General features: G+C 64.5%; 2 protein-coding genes across 2 annotated transcripts in view; one reads left to right on the top strand and one right to left on the bottom strand.

Moving 5' to 3' along the window:
- Positions 1–17036, bottom strand: part of LOC136057534 (dedicator of cytokinesis protein 2-like) — a 47367-nt gene extending 30331 nt beyond the window's left edge. Inside the window, exons 1-25 of the mRNA XM_065750259.1 lie at positions 16903–17036; positions 15634–15717; positions 15496–15536; positions 15303–15358; positions 15138–15234; positions 14910–15058; positions 14530–14665; positions 14281–14435; positions 14116–14197; positions 13180–13315; positions 12354–12429; positions 11826–11905; positions 11474–11599; positions 11186–11310; positions 10492–10590; positions 10346–10418; positions 9635–9738; positions 7677–7866; positions 5771–5868; positions 5500–5589; positions 5249–5349; positions 5004–5138; positions 2843–2954; positions 552–622; positions 238–344 (exon numbers count right to left, since the gene is read on the bottom strand). Coding sequence (XP_065606331.1) covers positions 238–344; positions 552–622; positions 2843–2954; positions 5004–5138; positions 5249–5349; positions 5500–5589; positions 5771–5868; positions 7677–7866; positions 9635–9738; positions 10346–10418; positions 10492–10590; positions 11186–11310; positions 11474–11599; positions 11826–11905; positions 12354–12429; positions 13180–13315; positions 14116–14197; positions 14281–14435; positions 14530–14665; positions 14910–15058; positions 15138–15234; positions 15303–15358; positions 15496–15536; positions 15634–15717; positions 16903–16942 — 2563 coding nt within the window. The 5' untranslated portion in view covers positions 16943–17036. The remainder of the gene's footprint in view (positions 1–237; positions 345–551; positions 623–2842; positions 2955–5003; positions 5139–5248; positions 5350–5499; positions 5590–5770; positions 5869–7676; positions 7867–9634; positions 9739–10345; positions 10419–10491; positions 10591–11185; positions 11311–11473; positions 11600–11825; positions 11906–12353; positions 12430–13179; positions 13316–14115; positions 14198–14280; positions 14436–14529; positions 14666–14909; positions 15059–15137; positions 15235–15302; positions 15359–15495; positions 15537–15633; positions 15718–16902) is intronic.
- Positions 17037–18722: 1686 nt separating this feature from the next.
- Positions 18723–24648, top strand: DQX1 (DEAQ-box RNA dependent ATPase 1). Its single transcript, XM_065750216.1, has 12 exons — positions 18723–18768; positions 19162–19453; positions 21169–21362; positions 21560–21935; positions 22198–22437; positions 22645–22744; positions 22851–23009; positions 23170–23361; positions 23466–23591; positions 23757–23947; positions 24018–24208; positions 24388–24648. The coding sequence occupies exons 2-12, from the start codon at positions 19172–19174 to the stop codon at positions 24569–24571; spliced, it is 2235 nt and encodes a 744-aa protein (XP_065606288.1). The 5' UTR covers positions 18723–18768; positions 19162–19171; the 3' UTR covers positions 24572–24648.
- Positions 24649–24991: the final 343 nt, after the last annotated feature.

Here is a 24991-nt window from a genome sequence, read left to right as displayed (position 1 = left end):
TCTATGCTCCTTTACTCCCTCTAAGCCTTATCTCCTACAACACAATGTGTTTTAAAACCCTTCCAGGCGCTCAGGACCACAGCACCAGGCAGCACATGGGAATCCACATCCTGCAGACACAGCCCAGCACTGCCAGAGCAGAGTGAGGGCGCTGGGGGGACACATCCCCGTGTTAACACCACTGCTGTCCCAGCAGCGTGGGCCGGGCTGTGCCATAAGAACCCGCACTGTTCTCACCATAGGACTGGAAGACTTTGCTGTTGACGATGTCGGTCAGGGACTGCAGCTTCTGCTTCAGCAGGCGCTGGGGCTGCAGGTTGCCGATGAAATCCCGCAGCAGAACCCTGCGATGCAGACAGGGGAATTAAGGAGCGTCACCCATCAAGCTGGCAGTTCTGCGGCCCCAAGCACTGCTGCCCCTTTCCAATTGATCCCTGCCAAAACCGAGCCAACCCCCCACCTCTGCACGGGGAAGAGTTCACAGAGGCACTGCCCATCCTGGGGGCAGCTGGGGGGGAACACTGTGGTGGGAACGGGGCTGGGACACCTACCCCAGCACAGAGGCATCGAAGATCCCAAAGACATCCTCCAGGATGGAAGGCAGATATTTGAGGGCCGCTCCCTGCAGAGAGACAAGGACAGGCAGACAGATGTCAAATGGACCACTATAGTTCCCATGCCCAGCAACGCACCCAAAATCACTGTGATGGCACCTGTGTCTCTCATCAATAGCGATCACTGCCTCTGCTCAGAGACCCCAGAGAGCCCCCCCAGCACCAGCAGCAGGCACACACACGCAGCTGCTGCTCCTGGGGAGCACCGGGTGCTGCTCAGCAGATGGGGGCTGACTGCTCTGCCCCTGAGCTGTGAGCGGTGCTCTCCATCCTGGGCGTGCTGTCCTCCCCCAGGCAGCTGGAATCACGCTCATTTCCACCAAACACAGTGTACCCTGAGTCCCTTCCACAGCCCTCACAGACCCTCCTCAGGAGCTCAGATCCCTTCTGCTGAACGAGGACAGAAAGCTCCACTCCCCCGGGTGCCCCTGTGCCTACCCTGCAGAGAGGGACCCTGGCACCCAGAGCTCCGAGCAAAAGCAATGCCCGTCCCCAGGGACACCTCTCCATTCCCAACTGCTTTTTCCCCTTTCTTTCCACAGAAGATATATGTTAAAAAGTGGTTATTGTAATGCATTCATACAATGCTGGTTTTAAATCAAAGTACTGTACAGAGCCAAAGTGCTGCTCGCCTCACGCACTGTGGCACTTATCTCATTCAGTCACATTCACAGCTTCAGAAAAGCATCCCCTACATTTGATTTCTTTATTAACCTCCATGCTGAGCGAAGCTGGACTGATTAACATTAATTTTTCTGCCACTCCTTAATTCTGCATAGATCGCACCCTCTCTGTGGTGGAGCCATGATCAGAGGTCAGAGAGTTCTGCCCTCCCCAGGCACGGCCAAGGGGAAGGGGCTGTGTGCCATGGGGACAGGAATGGGCACGGCCGAGGGGAAGGGGCTGTGTGCCATGGGGACAGGAATGGGGCACGGCTGTGGGTAGGGGCTGTGTGCCATGGGGACCTGCATCTCCATCCCAGCCTAAATCTCAGCTGCCTTGGGCTCCTGGAGCAGGACCAGCCCATCAGTGGTGGGGGTCCCAAGGAGGTCGGGCTGCTCGCTGTCTCAGGAGCACACAGGTTTGTCCCTGGCCCCATCCTGCCCAGCACTCCCCGTCAGACCTAAATGAGGCTCCTTCCCGTGGCACAGAGCAGTCAAAACAGTGCAAAACCCCAACGCGTGAAGCAGTGCAACAAAGGAGCGCTTCCTTCACGGAGGAGGTGGCCTTCACGGGAGCGCTGCAGCTAACGAGCTATTATCGGCGCTGCCTGCGCTGATCGGATAATTGCAGCTCTAACGACGGCAGTGGGCAGAGCTGCGTCAGATCCCGCGGGCACCGGGAGGGGGGACGGCCCCTCGGGGGGATGCTGAGCTCCTGGCAGGATTCACTCGAACATCACCACCTGAAGCCGCACCACATCGGCCCTGGGAGTCAGCACATCCCCCTCGGGTGGAGCACACCCCCATGTCCCCACCGACAGCCCCCGGGCTGCCGTGCCCAGCTGCAGGCAGAACCACTGCCCGGCCCTGCTCAGCACCTGGGGCAGGGCACCGCACCCCACAGCCGTGTTCTGCTGCTCTCATCGCCACCATTCCCGACCTGAGCTCAGCTCAGCTGTGGGGACGGTGCGTCCGGAGAGGCAAAGTCCCCCTCTGCACCTGCTCCACGCTCATGTGTCTGCAAAAATTATTTCCTCCAGGCCCAAGTCAGAGTGCTGAGTGAGCCACAGATCACACGGCTGAGACTGTGGCAGCTGTGGAATCGTGGGGAGTGGGGTTCCTCAGCACAGAGCATCTACAGCACAACGGGACTGCGGTGGGAGCGTGGTTGGGTGAGGTGAGGATGAGGAGGGACAGCCCACTTCCTCATGATGACTGCTTTCGTTACCAGACCTCAAACTACGTGCTTTAAAGCATGAGTAAATTTGTGTGGTGTTAGCTAAGAACGCCACACAGCAGTGCAACAGAAGGACCACAGAATATGCACAGAAACAGCAGCAAAACAGAGGGAGAGGCCGCGCTGCCCCAGCTGGGAGAAGGTCTGCAGGAAGGAACTCCAGCTTGCCCCTGGCTGCAGCACCACACACCCAGTTGGGCATACTGTCTGCCTGTCCATCCATCCATCCATCCATCCTTCCCTCCATCCATCCATCCCTCCATCCCTCCCTCCATCCATTCCACCTCACCCCCCTCACCGGGGACCAGAGCCGGTGCCCCATGCCATACCTGGGAGAGCAGTGTGGGCCCCTCCAGTGGGGACTTCATCAGCTGGTTCATGGTCTGGAAGAGCCGCTGCAGTGAGCGCTGGAACTCGGCCGTCTCCTTCCCCTCGTAGAGCCTGGAACAGCCACCGGTCACCCCATGCAGTGTGCTGCATCCCCAAGGGCCACACGAACAGCCCCGGGGATGGGGACTGTGCCACCTTCTCCTGCCTCAGCTGGAAACCTGAGCACTTCAACCTGGACACCTCGTGGAGCGCCCACCTGCAGAACAGAGCCGTACCCAGGGGATGTGTGAGCCATGAGCTCACGAGAAGGCGCCGGGGAGACCTGGTAGCAGCCTGACACTGCCTAAAGGGGCAGTAAGAAAGGAGCAGACAGACTCTCCAGTGATAGGACAGGGGATTGCCAGAGGGACGGTGGTCACACATCCCTGGAGACTGCCAGGGCCAGGGGATGGGGCTCTGAGCACTGGTGAGTGTCTCTGCTCTCCGCAGTGAGCGAGACCAGATGTCCTTTAAGGGCCCTTTCCAACAGAAACCCTGATGCTTTGAGGGTCCCTCCCATCCCAAACCCTTCCGTGGTTCTGTGACCCCGTGGCTTACTGCCTGCACGCTGACCCCACCCAGCAGCACACTGCAGTTTCTGCTCACCAGCTCTGTGGGTGAACCTGGTTTGTACCAAAATGTCGCATCTTTGTTTTTTTAAAGTTGCAATTGGGTCGTTCTGCTTTCAGATTCATCTTCCCAGTAAACGAGCCCAAGGGAACACACGAGATGCCGTAGGACTAATGGGAAATAACCCTGATGATTTGGCTGAGGCACTTTGGCTGTTCTTACACAGAGCACTCTCTGATTAACTGCCGCGTGCAGCCCTCAGGCAGCACTGCAACGCAACCATGGCCGGGGTGAACTGCAGGATGCCCCCTGGAGCCCTGGCAGCAGCAGCAGAGCCCACCCCGTCCCCACCAGCAGCACCGGGGCCGCTCCTGGCCGTGGCTGCAGCAGACATCACCAAACAGATCCAGCAATCCGCAGCAACTCACTGTAATTACAATCTCATTGCTTTCAATTACAAAACTTAGCGCCGTTTAAAGAATTCGGGAGATCTGAAGAGCCCATGTTATTCCACTGCTAAGATCACAAAGATAAAGGAAAGATGAATAAAAACCACATGTCTTCAGGGATGCCTTTCTTTTAACGCTAACTAATTCATACAGCTGCTTGCAAATGCTCCATGGAATTAATTTGCTTTGCTGGAAGCACTCTGAGCTGCAGATTTGGCCTCTCCCATTCAAAGAGAAGAGATGGGTTCCTCTGTCTGATGGAGGCGTGGGACTGCAGACACCTCCACCTGCAGCTGTCTCCACTTGTAACCACCTCCACCTGCAGCACCTCCACCTGCAGACACCTCCAGCACTGCTCTGCGCAGGGCACATCACAGTTTGTTGCTGGGGCGGCTCAGCTTTCAGTGCCCCATACTGGGAATGAAACAGGAACGTAGGCTGCCCTTCCTGGTATCTGCCTGGTAGTGTTCTCAGAAGTTTCCACCACCAATGTCTGTGCCCCCACACACACTACGGGTTGCGGGCATTGTTTGTCCCACTGCAATCCAACACGATGAGAATGGGAACCCAGTGCCCACGAGGTCCAAAGGACACCGGGTCCTGGACAGCCCTGGATGTCCCCTCTTTGGGTGCACTTCTCAGCAGCACTGTGAGGCCGTGGGGCCACACAGCCCCTCGCAGTGCCCCCACAGAGCTGTGCTTTGCAGAGACATGAGGACACCGGGGACCATTTTCCAGCTCGTGGGGTGGGCAGCAGCGGGGGGGGGGTGCTGGGCTGCCGGGCCGTGTGCTGCTCTGTGTGCTTGGGGAGCATCACTGTCTGCAGCGGGGACGCTCATAAGGGCACATTGACAAAAGCCATCTGTCACGAGCGGCGGAAGCAGAGCCAACGCCGCCCTGGGGCAGGAGTTTCCTTCTGACCTCTGCGCGTCCCTTCTGGCCCTACTTTGCACGATGCAGCGATTTACACACGCGAGAGGAGATGTTATTTCCCGAGGCCGCCGCAGCGGGAGCACCGCCCCACGCGCGCACCCGCAGTGCACGGACCCCACGGGACCCCCCTCGCTCCTCCCAGCGCCGTCCCCACGCACGCAGCACTCACTGGGCAAAGAGGTGCCGGGAGCGGACGATGAACTTGAAGATGTACTCCAGGGCCTTGAAGGTGCGCAGGAGGGGCTCGCAGGGCTCCCCCCGGCTCGCCTGCTCCACGTACCCCGTCAGCACCGCGATCAGCTTCCTGCGGGACGGGGACGCGAGCAGAGCTCTTCCCCGCTGCACGGGTCCGGTGCTGAGCTCTGCTGCGGCTCCTGACCCCCCCCCATCCCCACCTCGGGGCCTCATACGCACTTGTAGGCGAGTGTGGCACTGAAGTGCTGTCGGATGTACGCCTCCAGGACAGTGTTGAAGTGCTGGAACTTTCTGTCGGCCACCAAGCCCACGATGAACACCTGGGGAGGGGCACACGGCTCAGCACTGCCAGGTGCCCCCGGGTGCCGGTACGTGGGCACAGGATGGGGCACGGGCACGAGGTGGGCACCGCACCGAGGGTTGGTCGGGTCCTGGGCTGAAATGTTGGCTGGGAAACACATCCTGCTTACCAGGGCATCAAAGATGAGCGTGTCATAGACGTCAGTGTCCGCGTTCTCCATCATGATGGAGAACAAAGCATCCAACGTGTCCTGCAGGAACTGCAGGGAGGAGACGGTAACGAGGGCTCCAGCGCTGCCAGCGCCGTGAGCAGGGACCTCCAGCACAGAGCTGCTGCGGTCCCTTATCAGCTTTTCTCCTTCTGCCCATTTCCACGCCACAGTTCCCCCTCCTGCCTGAGGCCCAGTCCTGCCCGCTGTGTGCCAGCAGCCCCTCTCCTACCTTGATGACCTCCCCTCCATCCACGTGCATCAGCTTCTGCAGGTTCCCCGCCAGCAGGCTGGGCTTGGCCCGCCACTTCAGCAGCCCCAGCAAGTTCACTGCGGGGAGGAAGGAGAGCTCAGCAATGGCTCCGTGCTCAGCCAGGCTCCGCATTGGGGACCCCACGCTCCGTTCTGCCCCAGGCAGCGCCCTGCAGGGCTGAGAGGCAGCTCGTGCTCCCCAGGGAGGTGGAGAGCAGTGGGTGGGGGCCAGCTGCGCCTTGCTGTTAATGCTCCTACCCCTAACCCTCGCCATAGCTCTAACCCAAACAGCAGCCCTAATCCTAACCCTATCACCAGCCCTAACCCTGCTCCCTTTGTGCTCTGCAGCTGGACTACTGTGCCAGCATCCCTTGGGAGCACCTTGCCCCCCACAGGCTCTGCCACAGCGGGGGTGGGGGCTCTGCAGCCCTCCCAGAGCCTGCCCCCTGCCCCCTGCAGCTAACTTCTGCACAAGAAGAACCCTGAGCAAAAGAGGAAGTGAGCAGCTACCTCTGCAGAGCCCCAGTGGGGCTATGGGCACACGACATGCGAGCCCCCACCCCTGGTGCTTGCAGGTGTGTAAAGCATCGATCCAATGCCATGCAGCCCACGGGGCCTGGGGCCACAGGGCTGCTCAGAGCAGAAACCTCCTGACTTCACTCCCACAGAAGCATCACACTGCAGCACACGCAGAGCTCAGCACCCCCTGCGCAGGAAGCACCGCGGTGTGGGAGCAAAGCAGCGGGCACAGCTCCGGAGTGCCCACAGGGCCCATCTGCTGCCAGCACTCCTGCACAGCCTCAGCCCATGTCTGTGTCCCCTGGGAGGGATGAGCTGCTGCTCCTGCCGCCGACACATGCAATGATACGACACAGAGCACAGGCACTGCTGTGTGGCACAGAGCACCAGCACTGAGCTCAGGACCCCCGGGGCTGAGCTGCAGCGTCACACCGCGCTTCCAAACGCGGCGTCCCCGCTCCCATCAGATGGCAGAGGACCCCGCGCAGCGCTGGGCAGCAGCGCTCAGCTCCTTCCAGCTCCCAAACCCGAGGCAGCAGCTCGGCCCCCCCAGGGCTGTGAGCACATCAATCGCCGCCCGCAGGGTCCTGCCTGGGCCGAGAAGCTGCTCGTGCCCGTGGCTGCCGGCAGGGCTCTGCTTGCACGGTGCGTGCAGCTACCTGCAGCCTGCTGCAAGCTGCTCCCACTGCCGGCCTCGGAAAAGCAATGCACTGCTAACTCGGGAGAGCTCAGGAGAGGGAATAACACAAAAGAAAACCTTGATGGAGACAAAGCGAGCAGCACTGAGTCCCAGCCCCGCGCCCTCAGCTGCGCCCGGCCCCACCCCCTGCCCCCCCCAGGGCTCCAGCACTCCCTGCCCTGGCTGTAAATCACTCCGCAGCTCTGCCCCTCGTAACAAGGGGATAACAGCAGCCCCCTTCCTAACCAGCCCCTGCAGCGTGCAAGCTGGAGTTATTCCATCTCTTTAGGAAGGAGGGCAGGCCCGGTCCTGCTCCCTGCCCCTGAGGACACGGCACTCGGCTCAGGCAGCAGAGCCACGCACACCCCATCCCCAGAACAGCACTGCTGTGGGGCGCAGCCGTGGGGGGGTAGGGCTGGCAGTGTCAGCGCACTGGGAGCGATGTGTTCAGAGCAGGGACACACAGCCGGGCCTTGGGGTGCAGCCCACGGACCGTCCCACCCCCTGGCACCCCCGGCCCATCAGAGCACGGCACCGGGGAACAAAGCACCGCCCGCCCATCACCCGCTGCAGTGACCCGGGGCGCTCCCTGCCGTCATTCCTACAGAATTCACTCTTTAAGACGATTCCTATTTCCCAGCGTTAAGATGCTCCCGCTGTCACGGGTGGGGCCGCCAGAAGCACTCACCGTTCTGGGTCAGCTTTGTAGAGCAGATCAGCGTGGAGATCTGGAAGCTGTCACGGGCTGACACTGCCAGGCCTGACACGCTCCCACCCACACGGAACGAGGACCCGGAGAGCATCCGGGGCTCCGAGGGGTTCCTGGTGGAGGGCAGCCCCAGGTACGAGCCCGCGTCCTCCAGCTTCCTGCTGTCCCCCTGCAAAACAGCACGGCTCACAGATGTGTGTGTGACCACGGAGCAGCAGGGGCTGCGGGGATGGAGCGGCAGCACACGATGGATGAGCTGTGTGCATGAGCTGCACCACGAGGGCAGGCACGTGGCTGCATCCCTGCACGGTGGCACAGGTCAGGGACCCACTGGACACGGCCCAGGAGGACAACAGAGTCCCACATGTACCACTGCTGCCCGGAGCTCTGAATGCGGCCCAGCAACAAGCATTTGTCTTTATCCCGACTGCCACCCTGCCCAGCAAACTTCTCTGCTGGTGAAGGTCAGAGATTGCAGAATTGCTGGTTGGCTCTTCCCCTCTTTGTGTGAGCCCCCACACCCCACAGCAGCGCAGCCCTGAGGGGGACAGCGGCCTCAAGAACAACGTCTGCGTGCAGCACGAGGCGAAGGGGGCTGAGGAGCTGTGAGGATGGAGCTCATGCTTCTCTGGCAAATGAAGATGAAATACTTTCTGCCTCCCAGAGCCCGGTGCTTGCCGGGAGGAGCAGAAAGTCGCAGGGTTGGGTGGGCAGCACAGAGCACATCAACACTGCGCTGAGGCTGCGGATCTGCTGAGCTCAGCAGGGTCAGCACAGGGGGCAGCGACGCTTTGAAAAGCAGAAAGTGCACTCAGCACAGAGGGGTGTGAGGTTCGCTCGGCTCCACGATGCCCTGAGGGCGGCCGGTGCTGCTCTGCGTGGGGATGCAGCAGGGGCAGAGCCCAGGAGAGCCCCGCAGCACAGCCGCTGCAGCACTGAGGAGTTTGGGTGCTTTGCCCAAACAGCGTGCGGAGGAAGGAGGTAACAGATCTGAAATGTGTTTTTCTTCTGGGGAAGAAAAGCACCGCTCTGTGTCGCCATGCTGAGCACCGCAGGGAGAGCAGGCAGCAGCAGAATGAGCAATGAGCAGCGAGAAGGGCAGTGCTGGGCCAGAGCTCCAGGCAGGCAGCACGTGGCTCAGGGGGGCTGACCCATGTGGGGTGGACGGGGGACAGGTGGGTGCTGGGTGAGTGCTGCTGGGGCTGCTGGAAGCACAGGGAGCACCGGGGAGGCTCACAGGAGGGGACAGAGATGCAAGGATGGAGAGGAGGAACCCCTCCTTTGTGCAGACAGCAATAGGGAGGGTTGGATGAGGCTGCATAGCAATGGCAGCTGAGCATCCCCACCCCTCAGGGGCTTGTTCTGCCCACGTGGCAGCAGTGACCTCCAGCAATAGCTGCAAAACCATGGAAAACTTCAGCTAAATGCCAGAGTGGACGGGGGGGGGGGGGGGAGGCTAGGGAATCACCTCCTGCAGCAGTTGGAGGCGGTGGCACAGGGGGGTGTGGGGCAGGAGCCTGGGGAGCAGCCCCCCTTCCCCTGTGACTGTGACCAAGCTCAGCTCCCATGGCACAGTGCAGGAGAGCAGAGCCTGCATGCACCAGCCCCTGTGCTTCCCCTAACCAACAGCAAGTGTTCCCTCCTCGCATTCCCTCTGTGCTCTCCCAGAAGAAAAGCAGACCCAGCAGTTTGAAGCTGACAGAGCCCGGTGAAATCAGGTAAAACACAGCAAATGCCTTCAAGAGGACACTCCCTGCTGGGGCTGACACATCCACATTCCTCTTCCCAAACAAAACTTGGCACCGCCGAGGCACACAGCGGGGTTGGAGATGATGTGTGCACAGAGCCGTGCTGGGGCCCACGAGGACGGGGGGAGATGGGGACGGGGACCCACGTGGCTGTGGGTGCTGTCCGGGGCGCGGCCCCCTCTGCTGTACCTTGTACAGGATGAGATCGTGCTCCCCATCGCGCAGCGTGGTGCCGTCGGGGCGCATCAGCTTCACGAAGGCCATGGAGAAAATCTTCTCGCTTTTGTCTTTAGCTGAGTGAGAAAAGGGCACAGAGGGACGTGGAGGCGGCGCAGGGTGGGTGCAGCCTGTCCTGAGGCCATCACTGCCTCCCACCGCAGCACCATGAGACGCACTGACACATGCAGGGCCCACAGCTGCATGAGGGCAACAGGGAGGGAGAGAACACCCAAACCAGGGGAGCAGAGGGGAGGTGGGGACTGCGTCCCTATGAGGATGGAATGGGGTTTGGGGCAGGCAGGGGCAGGCTGGCAAGCAGCTGACACAGTCCCCACCACCCCAGGCACCCTCCCTGCAGCTGGGATATACCATGCCCAGCACAGCATCATCTCATGGCCTCTGATTCTCTGCTGTGCTCCCTGCAGCCCGTGGCCACGAGGCACAGGCAGTGCCAGCACAGAGCCCAGGAGCTGCTGAGCAGAGCCAGAGACATCCCGAGCTCTGTGTCCCTGCGTGACAGAGCAAACCAGGGACGGCAGCTCGCTTCCTGCGGCTGCAAACAGCAGCTCTGGTGTGTCCCCACGACAGAACAGGACGAGGGCCACTTGTGGGGCTGCAGCCACAGCCAGAGCCCCTCTGCCGCAGTGCTGTGAGCAGAGCCGTGCGCAGAGCAACGCTTACTGTCACTGGAGGAGCGGTGCCTGAAGGTGAACCGCAGGTGGGTCTTGTGGACATCCTCAATGGGAACTGCAATCTGAGGGAGAGGAGCCCACGTGAGCGCGGCAGGGCGGGGGCTGGGCGGCCCTTTGGTGCGGACCAGCACAGACCTTCACCGTCTCCATCCAGCGCTGGTGCCGCTGCTGGTAGTACACCACGGAGCGGTACTCGCTGGTCGGCCTGTCCCCCGCCCCGTGGTAAATCACATTCTGCAGAGAGAGGTTTGTGGTCAGCTCCTGGCAAGTCTTACACGACATCCAGGATGCCAAAGGCACAGCCCCACTAACCCGGCACAGCCACCACCTGAGGGTCCAGTACCCCCAGAGCTGCTTTGCTCCCACACAGCAAAGGCAGTGTGAGTTTGTGCTTTGGAGCATCCCTTCCCAGCCATGATCCCCCGTCCCCGTGTCCCACAGCCTCACAGAGGCAGTGGGGACGTGCACGCCTCCGGTAGCACTCAGGGCTGGAATTGCACCCCCCCACGGGGAATCCATTATGATGGGCAGAAAGAGATGGGGACTGCATCTCCGTGGAAGCCCAGCAGGCGCCTCGCTAATTAACAACCTGTTCCCACGGGCCCAATAAGAACAGTTTGCAATGAAAGCAAACACCCTGGCAAAGAGGTGAGGCAGCGGGAACACAGAGGTGGGAGAGGCCGGGTCCACCCCCTCCCACCACCATCCCAAAGCTTTATCCTAAAGGACATCCTCAGGACGCCGCTCTGCCACAGGGGTCATTCCAGGCGCAGAGTCCCGCCCCTATCCCCACTCAGGGGACGCGTGGGGCGGTGGGTGCCCGCCGTACCTGCACCACGCTGCCCGATTCGTCGCAGACGCACACCGTCACCTCCACGTTCTTCTGCGTCTTCTTGTTCCCCTTGTCGAACTCGCCCTGCACCAGTGTCAGGTAGATGTCGTTCCGGACGTCCCCTGCGAGCAGCGCGCTCAGCGAGCCGGGTCCAGCCCACGCGCCCCGTGCTGCAGCCCCACACGGGGGGTGGCACCGACACGCGCCCCGGGCTCGTGCCCGCTGCCCTCCCCACAAGCAGGACGCGCTGCGGGTCGGGTTGGGGCGGTGCTGCTCCCTGCTTGCCTGGCATGATGACCTCCGGGAAGCCCAGCTTGCGTGCCACCACCGTGCTGCGGTCCACGAGGTGCGGGTGGTCCTTGCGCACCTGGTTCAGGTCTCCCCACAGCATCTTCAGGGACACCCAGAACCCTGCGGGGGACGGAGAGAGGGATGGCAGCCCCACGGCCGGAGCCAGCACACGGGGCAAAGCTGCAGCCACGGCTGCTCCTACAGGGCACAGCCCTGAGCCGCTCTGGGGTGGGGGGTGGGTGGTTCCCCCCCAGGGCTGACCCTGACACGCCCCGCTGCAGGCAGGAGCCCGAGCACAACCCGTGGCTGCTGCAGGATTGCTGGGGAGCAGGGGGGGTCCTACTACCTTGTCCTTTGTGGTTGATGTCCTTTCCCTCCGCTGCTCTCCTGATCATGTTGTGAAGGAAGTCGTTTTCGGCGGCCGCCCTGCCAGACACCACGGGGTGGGGGGAGCTCAGGTAGAGCGGGGAGAGCTCACAGGGCACTGCTGTCCTCCACCAACGACAGCAAAACAAAGCAGACCCCTGCGGCCCCCCCATCCCACATAGGGAGGTGCAGGAGAGCACCCAGGCCGGGGTGGGATGAAGCACAACACCCCCACACGGCCCCAGTGGGGCTTCAGGAGGATCCGTGTCCCTCAGTGTCTCACAGCCCATAACGAGACTCTTTCTCTGAACCCCACACTGCTCATAGCCCTGATGACATCTTGCCCTGGGGACACACAGTCCCCTGGCAAAGCCAAAGTTCCCAGCAATATCTGCTCTCTGTTTCTGGCACTCCTGCAGTTGCCATTCCCAAAACATCACTGTCCCCGTGCCACCACGGTCCCCATGCCACCACGGTCCCCATGCCCGCCCTCAGCCCCACAGCTCACAGGTGCACAGGGATGAAGTGCTGCTTGTCCTCGTCGCTCTCACACTTCCCCTTGGTGATGTCAGTGATGTCCATCACTGCAATGGCACAGACACAGCAGCCATAGGTGCAGCCCCAGTGCCGCAGACCCCTGTGCCAAACCCTCCTGGAGACACAGACACAGAAACCGCAGCCACAACCCCACCTGTACCCCAGCATGGGTCCCACCAGGACACCTCTCTGCCTGCTGTGGTGTGGCACTGAGACACACGGGGCACTGGGCAGGGTCTCATGGAGCGTCCACAGCTCTGTCAGGGGTGGACAGAGGCACTATGGGGGGAAGGGGGGAGCTGCCATGGGGTCTGTGTGGGCACAGCAGTGGCACCCCCAGTCCCAGGCAGCAGGGATAGGGCACTGCAGCTCGGCACCAGGGCCATCCGTCTGCTCCCTCCCCAGAGACACGCTCAGCTCGGAGCGCAATTAGCTGCCGGTATGTTAATAATTCACCTGGTAATTACTTCATGGCCGAGATCCTAGCGCACGCTAATTGGCCAATTAAAATCGATAATTCCCTACCAAGCCCATCCAAAGAGGATCAATACCCAGAGCAGGAGCATTCATCAGGGCAGGGGGGTGGGGGGAGCTCCCGCGCTCCCCTCCCCGTGGGGGTCCCTGCCCCGGGGGCTCTGCCGGCACCACCCGCGGGTCCCAGCGCAGTGCCGTGATGGTGATGGGGAAAAAGCGGTGACGAGGAGAACGGGGCGGAGCAGCGAGGGTGGGGGGACCGCGAATGGGAGCTGCCCACGGTGCTGCTGCGGCGCTGGGGTCTGCCCCGAGCCCCCCCTCACCCGAGATGCCGAAGGGTCTCCGCAGCCCCGTGCTCAGCTTGCGGCTCAGGGCCTCGCGCAGGTCCATGCGGCCCACCCGGATGATCTGGCACACCAGGAAAAGCCTCTCCCGCTTCAGGTCCTTGCTGCCCAGGTCCTGGGGGCACAGCGGGGTGTGAGCACTGAGCCAGGCGAAACGCGGCTGCCTGCGGGGATAACTGGGGGGCAGTTAACGGGGTGCAGAGCTGCTGCAGGGCTCTGCCTTGCGGGGCAGGGATGGCTGCCGTGCCCCACGAGGACACACAGCTGCTGCAGGGAGCCCGGGGGTCCTGTGCACGACGTGGACTGATAGAGATGACGGCCCCAGGGGGTCCGCAGGGCACGGGCAGCGCCTCGATATCGGACAGATCTGACGCGGTGCGGGGTCCGGGGAGCACCGTACCCCGCAACTCCACGCACCCTGGCCAGAGCAGGTCCCGCGGGCGCTGCCCTGGAGGCTGCGGCACAGGGACGCGGTGGCAGCTGCGGGCAGGGATCGGACGGAGCGAGCGCCGGGGAATTGCGCCGTGCAGCTGGAAGTGCTGATGCTGCTCATTTACATTGATTTCCCGGCTCATCTGCATATCGATGGCTCGGGCGGTCCTGAGGGTCAGCGCAGCTCCGCTCGAGCAGCAGAAACACGCGCCGTCAGCAGGAGCTGCTCCTCGGCCGGCTCGCTGCGGCAGCCGGAACCGGGACCGGCCTGCGTGCGGGGCGGCGGGAGGATGGGGCGGCCACGAGAGCGTGCAGGGGGGCAGGACCGGGGCTGGGACGCACGGGGGAACGTGGGCTCTGATGGACTCGGGGATCCACGCACGCACAGTGCCCCAACGCTGCCCCGAGGGAGGGGTCGGCAGGCAGTGCGGCGGGGGGGGGGGGGATGGGTGCAGACCCGGGGCGGGTGGGAGAGGGGCTCACCGTGAAGATGGCCCGGAGGTTGTTGAGCAGCTCGATGTCCCGCGGGACGCCCGTGCTGGCCCAGTGGATCACGTAGCTCTCGCTGCGAGGGGACGGTGTGAGGAGGCTGCGGGGGGAGCGGAGGGACCCGGAGCTGGGCCCCGGGCTGCGGGGGCAGTGCTGCACCTGATCATGCGCTGCTCCCCCGGGTCGTACAGTGCCATGAAGAGCTGCGCCTCCTCGCCGATGTTGCAGACGAAGTTGCGCACGCAGAGGTAGAGGCTGTGAGAGGGCGAGGCCGCCAGGCGCGCGCTGCAGCCCGGCCGGCTCTGCTGAGAGCTCTGTGGGGCACGAGGCCGCTCAGCCCCACGCGTGGCACGCGGCCGTGGGGCACAGTGTGCGGTGCCTGTCATGTCAGGCCCCTGCTGCTCTCACCGTCTCCTCCTGCATGCGCTGCGTGATGGTCTGCGCGGCCCTGCGGTGCGCCTGGAAGAGGCTGATGACGCTGGTCCTGTCGGGGTCCAGGATGTTCTCGTCTTCATCCCGCACCACCAGGTCCAGTGCCAGGATCCTGAGCGGGGGAGGGGGAGAGATGGGACCCAGAGCCCGGCTGGGCTGTACGTAGGGCCCTGTGTCCCACCGGCACCTGCAGGCAGGGGCTGCGAGCACGGCGTGGGGCAGCACAACTCTGGAGGTGACGGGGCGGGGACAGCAGTGGCACCAGGGATGTTTCAGCCCTAACCCACAGCTCTGGGAGAGGTGGGGTGCACAGCTGGGACAGCGGGGACACGAGGACAGCCCCATTCCCCTCTCACTTGTTGCCGTAGTCGATCTTGCTGGTCACCTCCTTCTTGAGCTGCAGAAGCTCGTCCTTGGGCAGCGTACCCGAGAGCAGCTGCGAGCGCTGCTCCATCAGCTCGTACATCATCTGCTTCACCTGGCGGTACCGCTCCATCTGCCCTGACTGTGGGCAGCACCGTGTGCAGGGTCACCCCCAGCTCCCCGCATCCCTGTGCCCTCCCCGCCCCCCCTCCTCTCCTCACCACATAGAGCTGCTTCCAGATGGTGGCCCACTCCCGCAGCGTGGTGGTGATCTCCTGCACCATGGGCATCTCGGCAGGCACCACATTCTCCTCCTCCCTGGGGAAGGCACAGAGCCCCGTGGTGCCCGCTGCCAGCACGGGGCTGCCCCCCTGCCCCATACCTACCCCCTGCGCTCCACCACTGCGCCCTTCAGATGGATCAGCGAGGCCGGGAAGATGCCCTGGGGAGCAGCGATCATTATTCCCCCATAGGCAAGGGCAGGGGGCTTCCCGAGGACCATCCCCAGCACCGGTGCGACCCCCATGGGCACACACCCAGCCAGGGCCAGGGGAGCCCTCCCCAGTGCCCCTCACCTACCCGGGCAGCCCTGTTCCTAAGTGAGTACCCGCGGTACCAGCCTGCAAGGGAAGGGAGGGGCTCACCACGAGCCAGGATTGGGGCCCAACAGCCCCAAGCCGGGTGCAGCTCAGCCCCAGCCCAGCTGGGACCCCTTACCCTCGGATGCCTGCAGGATGTGCACCGTCTCCCCGATCTGCAGCGGGAGGTGATGCTCGTTGGCGCTGGGGAAGTTCCACACGGCTGCAGAGAGAGGGGCCAGGAGCTGGAAGCAGGGCCCCCCACCCAGCAGAGGCTCTGTGGCCTCATGCCTCACACTCAGCCCCCACACAGAGCAGAGCCACCTCTCAGGCATCGATCAGCCCGGTGCTTCAGGAGTGACAGCAGGGTTCCAGCCCTGCACGGGGCTCTTTCAGCTGCAGCAGTGGCTGCACTGCTCCTGCTGCTATTTCTGGACAGTGACGGCTCCACTGTGGCTCTGGGCGGGGGCAGCCCTGACCACAGGCCCGGCTGCATCCTGCACAGGGGACCGTCCCTGCAGACGTCCCTGCACGCCACAACTCCCTGCCAGGCCCTGCTCACACATCACCCCGTTACCAGTACCACACCCCAATAACCCAACCCTCCACATCCCAGGGACTGCAGTGCCCCCAGAGCCCCACGTGGAGCCCCATGGCCATGCTGGCCCCATGCAGCACCAAGGGCCCTCAGCCCCCCACAGATCCCTCCCGCTCTCTGCATGAGGACCCTGCACAGCCCCCGGCCCCAGTCCCGCTCACCCCCACCACCAGGCCCAGCCCCACACAGGATGGCCCCAGGGGTCCCTGGCAGCCCCTCCTCACCCCCGTTAGCACAGGGGAGGGGCGTGGGAAACGGCCCCTCCAGAAAGGGGAAGAGGCACAGAGCAGGGAGGGCAGGAGTGGCGCAAGGAGAACTTCCTCGGGGTGCTGCAGGGAGGCTGAGCAGGTCAGGGAAGGGAGCGAGGCTGCCAGGGCTCTGCCACAGCTGCTGCAGGGACTGAGAGCTGGGACTGGGAGCACAGCCCCAAGCTGGCACGGGGGCAAATGGCAGTGCTGGCACCTCCCCACAGGCGGATCAGAAATGAGCACAGACCCTGGCACCGGTCGCTAATGAGCACGCTTCAACATCCGGGCTGAGCCCAAATCCCAGCGCAGGGAGGGGAGGGACAGATCCCACATCAAGCCTTGGAAAGGTGCAGCCCCAGCACCCTGCCCCGGTGCTCGGCCCCACGGCTCCCAGTCCACCCCATCTCCAGCCCTGCAGCCCCTGTCTGACCCATACTTGATCCCGCAGCCCCCAAACTTCCAAAACCTGTGGCAGCAGCACGGGGGCCTGACCCCCACCTCACACTTCTCAGCTCACCCCACAGCCCCCAGCTCCCCGCTTGGCCACGAAGGCCCCACTCACCCACGCCATACTTCTCCTTGGTGGGCAGCCAGGGGGCCATGGCCGTGCAGAGCAGGGACCTGAGGCGCTGCTTGGGGCGCTGCCAGTTCCTCCTGCAGTGCTCCCCGGGTCACGTGCACCCCACCAGCTTGTGCAAACCTCCGCTTCCTCAGCACACATCTGGGTGTCGGGGGGGACGGCCACAGCCCAGCACCCCACTGAACTACGGATGCAGAGCGCAGTGCTCCCACACTGCCTACACCACAACTTGGGCTGCATGGCTGCTGCCACCCCCCACAGCCACGATGGAGCTGCCCAACTGTGGACATATCGCAGTGCCCGGAGCACGGACAGTGGGACAGAGCCCAGGGCACAGTGTGCCCCCACCTGAGGCCAACCCATCCCTGCTCCTCAATGCACAGTGCACAGCACTGCACAGAGCTCTGCAGGACCGTGCCCATCCCCTGCCCCCCCAACAGCGAGGGAGGCAACGGGTCAGCACCACCACTGAACCACAGAATTGTAGGTGTAGGAAGGGACCTCCAGAGATCACCGAGCCCTGCACAGCGGCCCCAGCCCAGGGTGCACAGCTCGGTGTCCAGGTGGGTCCTGAACGTCTGCAGAGCAGATCCACCACCTCTGCGTGCAGCTCCAGTGCTCCGTCACTGCACTGGGGAGGAGTTCCCACACACATTGGTGCACGGCTTCCTATGCTTCAGTTTGTGGCCACTTCCCCTCGTGCTACGGCCACGCACTGCTGAGAGGAGTCCGGCCTCGTCCCTTTGCCCCTCGGATATGGATAGAGGTGGATCAGATCCCCTCTGAGCCTTCTCTTCTCAAGGCTGAACAGCCCCAGCTCTCTCAGCCTTTCCTCGTGCAGGAGCTGTTCCACGCCCTTTATCATCTTTGTAGCCCTCCTCTGGACTCCTCCCAGCAGATCCCTGTCTGTTCTGTGCCAGGAGCCCAGAACTGGACGCGGTGCTCCAGGTGAGGCCTCACCAGGGCAGAGCAGAGGGGGAGGATCCCCACCCTCGTCCTGCTGGCCACGCTCCTAACGCAGCCCAGGATCCCGTTGTCCTTCTTGGCCACCAGGGCACGCTGCTCACGGCCATCTGTCACCCACCAGGACCCGCAGGTCCTGGCAGAGCTCCCCCCCAGCAGCTCAGCCCACCCCGTCCCGGTGCACGCAGCTCTTCCTCCCCAGGCGCAGAACTGTACCCCCACTCGTGTTAAACCTCGGCCGGTTCCCCCTCTCCATGCTGCCCGGACCTCCCGGACGGCAGCACCGCCTTCCGGCGCGTCCGCTCCCACCCGCGGTGCCCCGACCCCCCACTCTCGGGTCGCTCCGCAGTGTCACAGCCCACGCAGTCCCACCGGCGGCGGCCGCCCGGTGCCGCAGCGCTGCCCGGAATTCCACGCGTCCGCAGATTCGCCACGAAACGCCCCGCACGTTCCCACCCCGCGCGGCCGAGCGCAGTGACAGCGGATATCGATACCTCGAGGTTTTAATGGCAATAACAGCGCGCCGCTCGCGGGCACGCTACGCCACCGCCGCTCGGTACCGGACCGGCCGCTGCCCGGCCCCGCAGCCCCACCTGGCGGCGCCAAGCGGCCCTGCACCGGGAGCCGCGGGCCGAGGCCGCCCGATCCGGGCACCGGGTTCCGGAACGGGGGCACCGGAACGGGGTCGGCCGGGACACGGAGCTCCCGCCGCAGGGGCCGCGCGGACCGCGGGCACCGGGCAGACCGCCGCCCCTTAGCAACGGGCCGCGCGCCGCCGGGCGCCAAGGGCGGCGCTGATTGGCGGCTGCCGCGGGGCCACGTGACGGCGCCGCGGTCACCTGACGCCCGCTCCAGGCCGGGCCGAGGTGGTGGTGGCGCGCGCAGGTGAGCGGCGGCCGGGCCCCAGCCGGAACCGGAACCGGAACCGGAACCGGAACCGGAACCGACCCATGGTGCCCCCTGCGCTTCGGGCCGGTCCGGTACCCGCGTCCCTCGTCCGGTGCGGTCCGGTGACCCCCGGCTGTGCCCGGCCTCTTTCGTGCACTGGGCTCCGGGACACTTGGCCTGGCCAGAGGCCTTCAGCCCCCCCGCCCCCGTGTGCCCCCGTGTGCCCCGTATATCCCCGCCGGTCCCCGTGCTCAGGCCGTGCCGGTCCCCGTCCCGAGCCCTCCCACCCATCCTGGTCCCTCCCGTCCCACCGAGGGTGGCTCAGCCCCGAGCTGTCCCCGCTGTCCCCCACGCCCCGTAGGCATCACGTTGTCCCCGTGCCCCCTGCAGTGGGAGTGCCATGGCCACCGGCGGGGCCTCGAGCTCCCCGCCCCGGCAGAACGGCACCGGCTCAGTGCTGGAGGACGCAGAGGAGGATGAGGACCCGGCCCTGGGCTGCGACGGTGACCTGGAGGTGAACCCGTACGATGGTCTGCCCTTCTCCTCACGCTACTACGAGCTGCTGCGGCAGCGCCGGGAGCTGCCTGTCTGGACCACCAAGTACAGCTTCATGGAGCACCTGGAGGGCAGCAGCGGCATCGTGCTGGTGTCCGGGCCTCCCGGCACCGGCAAGAGTACACAGGTGAGCGGGAGGGCCGGGGCTGTGCTGCTGCTGAGATGGGCACAGAGCTGTGCTGTGCTGCTCCCTCAGCAGTACTGTCCCATCTGCACGGAGCAGCTGTGGCACCACACCTTCTGCTGGGGTGGCAGCCTTCCCGCAGTCCCACACTCTTATGCTGTTGCTGCATGAACACCCCGCAGTCCTGGGCTCCACTCGCAGCCCTTGGTGCAGGAGGTGGCCCCATGGGTGGCATTGCCAGCCCCACTGCAGTGGGCCCATGGCACTGAGCGTGGTGCTGAACGCGCTGGGGCAGGAGTGTTGGACCCAGGCAGTGCCTCTGCATGAGTTGGGGAGGCACTGCCCCATGTGTGCTGGGAGCACTGCGCTTCAGGGAGAGGGTCGGGACCCTTCCTGGGCTCAGCATGGTGGCTGGGGACAGCCAGTCTGGGCCACAGCTGGTGCGTGGTGGCAGGATCAGGCTTCCCCGTGGAGCAGGGGCAGCGCGTCCCATCTGTGGTCCTTTGACACAACACCTGAGGATGTCGTCACGCAGACTTTGACCTGGGAAGATATCGCCTGGAAGCTGCAGGGATAACCGTGGGCCTCCACGGAGCTGGTTGCTGCTTGGATCAAAGCTCAGCAGCTGCCGGTCGCTGGCTTTATCGGGGTGTTGGCAGCAGGGCTCTGAGCCACTGGGTGCAGCTGTGCTACAGCACTCAGTCGGGGTTCAGCGTGAGGCACAGCCCAGCAAGGAGCCGCATTTAGGGGCCTCACACAGCTCTTGGTGGCCCCGGGGCTGTGTTGCCCACGGGTGCAAGCACCGTGCAGCTCCGTGCCCTGAGCAGATAGGGGGAGACAACCTGATTCGTGTGGAGCATCTGATCCCATGCCTTGGCACACCAGCACCCTGCAAATTGGTGTTCTGCCAGAAAAGGGAAGAGCTGATGCTCAGGCTGCATCCCTTTGCTGTTTCCGTGTTCAGCTGTGCTCTGTGCGTCTTTATGAGGAAGGGTCATAGAGCTGAGTCCAGCAGCTGATCTGAGGGGGCCGAGTCAGGCTGCGGGCCCACCGGTGGGCACAGCCAGGCACAGGGCTGGCAGCTGTGGTCCCTGCAGAGCTGTGTGTGGGTCTCTGGAAGTGGCTTTGGGGGCAGGTCTTCTTCCCTGCTGCTCTGGGGCACCTCTCTGCGGGTGCTGCGTGGCATGGGGTGTGTGGGAGAGGAGCCCGGTGTGCTGCAAGCAGTTAAACAGCAGGTGTCTGCTACAGGATGGGAGTGAGGGGCCAGTTCTGAGGAGCCCCATCTGACACAGACTGGGGCACGTACCCTGCAGTCACAAACTGAGCATAGCTGGACCAGAAGCGTGGAAACAAGCAAAGGGGAGCGAGGAGGGGAGGAACAGTTTCACTGCCAGGAGGGATCTGAATGGCCAAGATTTGGGTGGGAGCAAGAAGTGATGAGATGGAGTTGGAGAGGGTGGTTGTCCCATGACTTCAGTGCAAGGATCAGGCAGAAAGCTCTGGGCAGAGGGTGGTGGGGCTGTGGAGCTCACTGCAAAGGCAGCTGTGGGTTCAGGTGCAGCCGTACCAGGGAAGGAGTGCTTGTGAGAGGTGCTGAGTGCCCCTGCATTGCTGCACTGCTCCGGTGCAGGCGATCCTGCGGGCACCAGGGCTGCAGTGCAGAGGGCACAGGACAGTATGGAGCTCCCAGCCCACCGACCACTGCCGTCCCCTCCCAGGTCCCACAGTGGTGTGCCGAGTACGCCCTGTCCCTGCAGTTTGCTCACGGCCTGGTGGCCTGCACCCAGCCCCACAGCCTGGCCGCCCTCAGCCTGTCACTGCGCGTGGCCGATGAGATGGACCTGAACCTGGGCCATGAGGTTGGCTACTGCGTCCCCCATGAGGACTGCTGCACCACTGAGACCATCCTGAGGTGCGGGGAGGGGAGGGCCGCGTGCCGTGCTGGGAGTGCCATTCTAATCCCGCTCAGCTCCCTGGCCGTGGCATAATCATTTAATCCCCCCTGGCCTCATTAAGGGAGCCAGGCAGGGCGAGCGCTGGGGGGGAGAGGCACGCTGCCCTGGGGATGAGTGCAGGCACAGCCACTCCTGATGGGCCCGGGCCACGCAGGTACTGCTCAGATGAGATGCTGCTGCGGGAGATGACATCGGACCCGCTGCTGCGGCAGTACGGGGTGGTGGTGCTGGACGAGGCGCAGGAGCGCACGGTGCCCACGGACGTGCTGCTGGGGTTGCTGAAGGACGTCCTGCACCAGCGCCCGGAGCTGAAGGTGGTGGTGGTGACCTCGCCGGCCATGGAGGAGCGGCTGCGCACCTTCTGCGGGGACCCCCCCGTGGTGCGGGTGCCGGGCTCGGGGCTGTCCCCACAGCTGCTCTACAGGGATGTCCCGACCCACGGCCGCGTCGCAGCAGCCTGCCAGGCCGTGCTGGACATCCACCGGCGGCAGGAGCCCGGCCACGTCCTCCTCTTCCTGGCCAGCGAGCAGGTGTGTGCCTCAGGCTTTTGGGACATCACCGTGCCACCAGCGTGCAGGAGGGGCTGGAGGGGTTCCCTGTCTGCAGTTGCTGGGTATCCCTGGCTGAGATGGGGGCTTGCGGTGTCTGCTGGGCTGGCGCAGCTCCGCTGTGGGCACCGCAGTGCCCAGGGCCTTCCCCCAGGGCAGGCAGGTGAGCACGGCCCCATCCAGGGGCTGTGGAGCTCCTCTGGGCACTGCTGCAGCGTCACACACAGCCCCGTCCTTCCCGCAGGAGATCACCGAGTGCTGCCGGGCCATCCAGAGCGAAGCTGTGGCACTGAACCCGGGGCTGGGCCCGCTGCTGGTGCTGCCCCTGCACCCCGGGGTGGGCCGTGCGGCGCAGAAGGTGTACGAGGCACCGGAGGAAGGCAGCCGGGAGCGGAGGGTGGTCGTCACCCACTGGCTCGGGGACTCATCCTTCTCTCTGGGAGCTGTGCGCTTCGTCATTGACACGGGGCTGGAGCTGCGCAGTGTGAGTGGGGAGGGGGACAGGGGGCTTGGCTCTGCACCGAGGCGAGCTGAGAGCGCAGGAGAGGGGTCTGGGATTGAGATCATCCGTTCACCCCATCACCTATCCGGGGACACGGCCCAGACCCCGTGCTGCACTGTCAGGGATGGGGGAGCTTCGGAGTGGACAGGGCCTCACCTGCAGGTCCTTTCCCATGGGCTCACCCTGCAGGTCTACAACCCCCGGATCCGCGCAGAGTCCCAGGTGCTGCGGCCCATCAGCAGGAGCCAGGCGGAGTCACGCATGCAGCGAGCTGCTGGCAGCCCCCAGGGTGAGACCCTCCCCCTCCCGGGGCACACAGGGAGCAGGGGGTGCTGGCGCGTGCCTCCAGGGGGTGATGTGCTGCCCTGCCCCGGCTCACAGCCCCTCTCCCGCAGGCACCTGCCTGCGCCTGTACTCGGAGGCCTTCTTTGAGCAGCGCCTGCCTCCCAGCCCCGCGCCCCACGTCAGCGAGACCAGCCTCAGCCGCCTCGTGCTGCTGCTGAAGCGCCTGGACATCGCCGACATGGGCCAGTGCGACTTCCTCGACCGGCCAGGTGGGGCTGGGGTGGGGTGTGATGGGGTGGGGGGAGAGCTGGGGCCAACTGTGTGGTCCAGGCTCCCTCTGGAATGGGGTCGGAGGGTCTGCAGGAGGAAGGGAGCGGTGGGGCTGCTTGCCCTCGCTGGCACCGTCAGCCAGTTGACGTCCCACCCCAGCCCCCGAGTCGCTGATGCAGGCGCTGGAGGACCTGGACTACCTGGCTGCCCTGGATGACGACGGGAACCTGTCGGAGGTGGGGATCATCATGTCGGAGTTCCCCCTGGACCCTCAGCTGGCCAAGGCGCTCATCGCCTCCTGCGAGTTCGACTGCGTGGAGGAGATGGTCAGCCTGGCTGCCATGCTCACAGGTACAGGCAGTACTGCTGTGCTGCTGCCCGGGGGCATGGTGCGGCCCCCAGGAGCCAGCCCCGTGGTGGCAGCCTGCGGTGACCTCTCCTCTGTGCATCCCCAGCTCCTCCCTGCTTTGTGACTCCTTCCAGTCGCCTTGAGGAGGCGGTGACCGCGCGGCGGCGGGCCCTGCTGCACCCAGATGGAGATCATTTCACCCTCATCAACATCTTCAACTCCTTCCTGCAGCGTGAGTGCCAGGCAGGGGCACAACGGGGCGGGCAGACCCCCGCACACATCCCACAGCTCTTCTGCTTCTTGGAGCTGCGCTCAGGGCAGCGCCTGTGGGCCTCAGCCTGGCCCTTGGGGGGGTCCCAGTCCCCATCCTGCACTGCTGCCCCATCTCTCCCCACAGACAACATGGATGAGAGCTGGTGCCGCAAGCACGCGGTGAGCAGCGAGGCGCTGCGCCTGGCGGGCATCGTGCGGGCCGAGCTGCTGGAGGTGATGCAGCGCATCGAGCTGCCCATCTCACCCCCCGCCTTCGGCACCGACGCCAACGTGCTCAACATCCAGCGAGCACTCATCTCGGGCTACTTCCTCAAGGTGGGCTGGGGGCTGCGAGGGGTGTGGGGCACGGCCGGGCAGCATGCTTTGCCTCCCTCTCGCTCCCCAGGTAGCCCGGGACATCGACGGCTCCGGCAACTACGTGATGCTGACGCACAAGCACGTGGCCCACCTGCCCTCTGCCTGCTGCTACCTGCTGCGACAGCCCCCCCAGCGCCTGCCCCCCTGGGTCCTCTACCACGAGTTCACCATCTCGCAGGACAACTGCCTCCGCGTGGTGTCAGAGATCCAGCCCCAAATGTGAGGGTCTGAGGGCTGTAGCAGAGCCCTGGGACAGTGCCTGGCCTGGGGGGGCAGAGGGGGAGCGTTCCCACTTGTGAGGGGCTCCCATTTGTGGGAGGCTGCTCCCCGCGCTTCCCCTACAGCGTCTGGCCCCAGCTCTGGGGTCAGCCCCCCTCCCTGACCCTCTGTCCCTGCAGGCTGGTGGAACTGGCGCCCCAGTACTACCTGAGCAACCTCCCTCCCAGCGAGAGCCGCGATCTGCTCACGGAGCTGCGGGAGAAGGTGGCGGCCGCAGAGGACGTCCCCGAGGTGCCCGAGCCGCTGGGGGAGGAGGCGTCCAGCAGGGAGGATGAGAACCAGGACGTGTGCGTGCTGCAGTGAGTGGGAGCCACCAGAGCCCCCCACGGCGGGGCCGCCCAGGCTGGGACAGCGGGGCGTCCTCGTGCTGCTCTGCTGCCGCCTGCGGGACCGGCCCCGGTGCTTCCCCCGCGGACAGAGCCACGCGCTTCGCCATGCGAGAGGGCGAGGTGTGGAACACGCTGCCCAGAGGGGTTGTGGGTGCCCCATCCCTGGTGGGGATCGAGGCCAGGCTGGATTGGGGCCCTGTGCCGTGGGGCGGGGGTCGCTGGCCCTGCCCATCTCCTCGGGAGTGATGGGTCTGCTTGGGAACTTCTCCTGTATAAAGTTTTGTGACCTTTACTCGCGGCCTCGTGTCGTGTTTGCGCTGCACGGGGCTCAGGGCAGGGTGGGCCCCATTACCCCTCCCAGGCACCCCGCTTCCTACAGAGCCAGGACTCCCCA

This window comes from Cyrtonyx montezumae, unplaced genomic scaffold (genome assembly GCF_038088225.1).
Source record: "Cyrtonyx montezumae isolate F1298 unplaced genomic scaffold, pur_monq_1.0 scaffold_69, whole genome shotgun sequence".
NCBI lineage: Eukaryota > Metazoa > Chordata > Aves > Galliformes > Odontophoridae > Cyrtonyx > Cyrtonyx montezumae.
Note: the sequence above shows the minus strand (reverse complement) of the source record. Positions and strands in the feature narration are given on the sequence as shown.